The 4,667-nt window shown below is 46.6% G+C and overlaps 1 protein-coding gene across 1 annotated transcript in view; it reads left to right on the top strand.

The window, feature by feature from the left end:
- CACNG2 (calcium channel, voltage-dependent, gamma subunit 2) overlaps positions 1-4,667 on the top strand; it is a 123,112-nt gene that overhangs the window by 116,445 nt on the left and 2,000 nt on the right. The window contains exon 3 of the mRNA XM_010860545.1: positions 4,534-4,666. Coding sequence (XP_010858847.1) covers positions 4,534-4,666 — 133 coding nt within the window. The remainder of the gene's footprint in view (positions 1-4,533; position 4,667) is intronic.

Here is a 4,667-nt window from a genome sequence, read left to right as displayed (position 1 = left end):
TTGCAGCCATGAAATTAAAAGACGCTTACTCCTTGGAAGTAAAGTTATGACCAACCTAGAGAGCATATTAAAAAGCAGAGACATTACTTTGCCAACAAAGGTCAGCTAGTCAAGGCTATGGTTTTTCCAGTGGTCATGTATGGATGTAAGAGTTTGACTATAAAGAAAGCTGAGCGCCGAAGAATTGATGCTTTTGAACTGTGGTGTTAGAGAAGACTCGTGAGTCCCTTGGACTGCAAGGAAATCCAACCAGTCCATCCTAAAAGAGATCAGTCCTGGGTGTTCATTGGAAGGACTGACGTTGAAGCTGAAACTCCAATATTTTGGCCACCTGGTGCAAAGAGCTGACTCATTTGAAAAGACCCTGATGCTGGGAAAGATTGAGGGCAGGAGGAGAAGGGGACGACAGAGGATGAGATGGTTGGATGGCATCACCGACTTGATGGACATGGGTTTGGGTGGACTCCGTGAGTTGGTGATGGACAGGGAGGCCTGGCATGCTGCAGTCCATGGGGTCGCAAAGAGTCAGACACGACCGAGTGACTGAACTGAACTGAGTAATGCTATTACTATTAATACCGTAATACAGGTTAGTAGGAAGTCAGGATAATTCATAAGGAAACTGTGTCTGGCATAAAAGAAAAAGGACATTAAAAATAACAAAAATCACTATCCTTTACTGCCCTCCCAGTATCAGAAACAAAACAGTTATTATCCAATTTAGTTCTTGCAATAGCACGTCTCAAACATTCAGGCACATACTAGTCTTGTTACAAAGATATTGTTAAAATGTGGATCCTTTTCTTATGTATTTTTATTGAAGTATAGTTTATTTACAACACTGTTAATTTCTGTACAGCAAAGTGACTCAGTTATATATATATATATGCTTTTTCATGTCCTTTTCTCTTTTCTGGCCATGCTGTACATCTTACGGGATCTTAGTCTGACAACTAGGGATCAAACCTGGGCACTGGCAGTGAGAGCACTTGAGTCTTAACCTCTCGAGAACTAGAGAATTCCCCATATTCTTTTCCATTATGGTTTGTCACAGGGTATCAGATATAGATCCCTGTGCTCTACAGTAAGACCCTGTTGTTTATCCAAAATGCAGACTCTAATTCAGTACAGTTTAACTAGATGGGGTGGGGCCTGAGAATCTGCATTTCTGCTAAGCTCCTCTCATGATGCCCTCACTGCTGGTACTCGACTGCCATTTGAGCAGCAAGGCCTTACAACACTCCTATGAACAGGAGATTATTATGACTCTTCCCATTTACAGGACAAGGAAACTGAGGCTCTAGAGAGGTAAAGACCCTTGCCCAAGATCACAGTTATTAAGTGGCAAAGCCAGGCTCTGAACTTAGGTGTGCTAACTTCAAAATCCCTCTGTGACATTGCCCAGCCAGAATGACCTCCTTCAGAAGACTGTTTCAGTGTGGGGGTCCCTGCCAGCTCGAAACCAGCTTTCTACCAGCCTGGATCTATGTCTTGAGGACTTCAGCCTTCCTAGGCTGGTACTGTTTCCCAGCTGCCCCATCACCTTTTTTCTGCGTAAAGAGGCCTCTTCCAAGGGAGGCTGGTGTCTGAGCTGGCTCTGCTGGAGTAAAGAGGCTTCTGTTTGTTGCCTGCTTGCTTTTTTGTTACCTTGTGAAGTGGTCCTGTTTTCTCCACATTGGCTGCAACATAGCAAACGTCTCCTTCCAGCCGGCCCACTCCCCTAACCCAGTTCACACACACATACACACACGCACACACACACGTGCATGCAGACACACACAGCATCTCATCTCCCTTCACAGCTGGTGCTCTCTCTGCTGGCAGAAAAACGGAGTTGGGGCATCCAGGCTCCCACAGCAGACTGGCTGAACCGGAAACGTCAGGCCCAGGGCTGCCGTGAGGCATGAGCTCTGAGGATGCAGACCTAGCCTGCCAAATGCAGCACACTGCGGGCAGGAAGAGCCTGCTTCCTTGCAGAGAGAAGGCCAGAGATCTTCCTCGATCCTGCTCATCTGAGCAGCCGCTACTGCCCCTTGGAAGTCACCCCAACCTCTCTATCTTTCTTTATACTGTCGTCCCCATTTCCAGCTGGTCAGAAATCATATCCACACAGATAAGGAAAAGCATTAGAAATCATCTAATGGTCCACACCCATGTTAAACATGGAGAAACCAGAGGGGGCAAGGTACCTGCCTCAGCCACACAGCAAGGAGGGGCAGAGCTGGGACCAGAACCCAGATCTCTGAACCCTGCAGGGTGCTTCCTGGGCTCTTTAAAAACCCCAGAGGAAGAGTCCAGGGTATCCAAAAGTTGGACTGATCTGGGCTTGAATCCTGACTTACTAACTGGGTGGTTTTGAGCAAGCTACATCACTTCTCTGAAATTCAGTTTTCTCATCTATAAATTGGGGCAAAAAATACACCCTGCAGAGGTATTATGAGGATTAAATTGTACCATGTATGTCAGACGCAACGCGGTGTGGTTGTTTAATCCATCCTACCTCTTGTGAGCTGGGTCTTCGATATACTCTCGCCATCCTCATGTACTTATGGAGATGGGCCTCCAATTAGCTGTGAATGGGCGCATCTGGCCATGCATTCCTGTATGGTGGGGGTGGGATGTGTCAATCCAATTGGGGATAGAGATATCATCTCAGAAAAGACCTGCAGGAAGAAAGCGTCCACTCAGGTTTGGAGAGGAGGTAGCCCAGTCCTTGCCTGCCGGGGGAGAGGGCTACTGGATTGCAGAGTAACCCAGCTGCCCCTCACCCTCTTGCCCCTGCTTCAAAATGAGCAGCTCAGGTGCCTCCAGCTTGCAATACAGAACTCCACCCTTCTTCAAGTCCCCCCAAAATAATCCATTCATTCAATAGCATCATGAGCAGTGTAGACTGAAGATCCACCAGGGAAAGAAGGGTTTTATATAACATGTCACAGTAAATGGCCTAAAACTCTTCCTTAGAAAAATTCCTAAAGTTCTATATAGAAAAATTCTCTTCTTCACAGATCCTTTGTGGTCATGCTGCCACCAGAAGGAACAGGGATGGGCCAGTAGGGCAGGCACTTCCCCTCCAAAGCATACACCCCAACCACCCTCTGGACCGAGCTAAAGGGTTGTCAGTCTAAAAGGACTTAACTTCCTAGGTTGCCATTCAAGCCACCCCAACGTGTCAGGAAGACATCGTTTTCCTTATAATAGCCACCAGATACCTCTGCCTCCTGCCTGGTCCACACAGGCCGGGACATGGAGTTGGAGATCCTGAGGTCACTCTCTGCCATTTGAATCTGGATAGAAAACAAATATTTTAGTTTCCAGACACACTGCCAAAGACTCCACACCTCTGGGGCATCTTTCAGACATAGTCCCCCTCATATACCTCCAACCACCTTCCCTCCCCTGCCCCAGCCATCTGTGCCTCTCTCTCATCCTCTTCCATGCTGGGGTAAAATATTCACAAAAATATTCTTTTCTTCTCCTGCCTGTTTGTTCATCCTTCCTTCTTGTCTTGAGAGGTTTTTTAAATTTGCTTTTGCTTTTATTCTCTTCTGTTTTCTTTGCAATGTGTCAGTTTCTTCCTCTTTCCAGACCACCTCTCCACATTGATTCACAAGGCGAGCTTGTATAGGGGGCTTTCTGTATCTCTGGCTTTGAATTAGGTATTGAGGACAGAATGAATGAAGAGAGAGAACTAAAAAAAAAAAAACAACTACAATCCTGTCTCTCATGGGATCCCATGACCTATGGTGGATGCATATATATAAACAACTATTTACTATAATAACTATCTGAGCAAGTGTTTACTATATGGTTTCAGAGACCTATCTTAAGTACATTATCAGAATTAACTCATTTAGTCCTCACAATAATGTTAAGAGGCAAGAACTATCACCACACCCATTTTACAGGTAAGGAAATTGAGGCATGAAGAGATGAGATGACTTACCCAAACTTTTACAGCTAATAAATGCTAAAGCCAGAGTCCAACCACCCAGCTCTAACCACTATAACACACTGCCTTTCTCTGTGCCCCAAGTGCCCCAAAGTGCCGAGGAGAAAGCTAATAAGTTTGCCTAAAGAAATCAGGAAAGGCATCATGGAGGAGGGGACTTTGAGCTGGGCTTTGATGGATGAATAGAAGTTGGCTGAGTGTAAAAGAGCAAGAAAGACATTCTAGGAAGAAAGCTCAGTAAGGCAAAAGTCAGAAACGTGCAATAATATGTCATGGGAAGTTTGTTGTGGCTGGACAGAAGGGAAGGTGGGGCTGGGGAGAGACCAAGTCTCACAGGGCCATGTGAGTCTCATGAAGTGCTGGGGTTTGATCCTTGAAGAAGTGGGGAGCCCCTGTGAATTGAGCGGTGGCATGCTCCCTCTCTCTCCCTCCTTAGTATTGCTAAGCAACCTCCACTCTGGTCCTGTGTCCATAAAACTCACCCAGCCCCCACTCCTGTGAGCTCCTCCCTCTCCTCCCTCTGACACACCACCTCTCATCTCACAGCCATGGCATTCTCTCTCCCCACCCACTGTGTTCTCCAGGGGCTGTGAGGGCCTCGAGCATCTTCCCGATTCTGAGTGTGATTCTGCTCTTCATGGGTGGACTCTGCATTGCAGCCAGCGAGTTCTATAAGACTCGACACAACATCATCCTGAGTGCCGGCATCTTCTTCGTG

Source organism: Bison bison, unplaced genomic scaffold, assembly GCF_000754665.1.
Source record: "Bison bison bison isolate TAMUID 2011002044 unplaced genomic scaffold, Bison_UMD1.0 scf7180017864468, whole genome shotgun sequence".
In the NCBI taxonomy this organism is placed as follows: domain Eukaryota; kingdom Metazoa; phylum Chordata; class Mammalia; order Artiodactyla; family Bovidae; genus Bison; species Bison bison.
The sequence above is the reverse complement of the archived record's forward strand: the minus strand, read 5'-3'. Positions and strand labels throughout refer to the sequence as shown.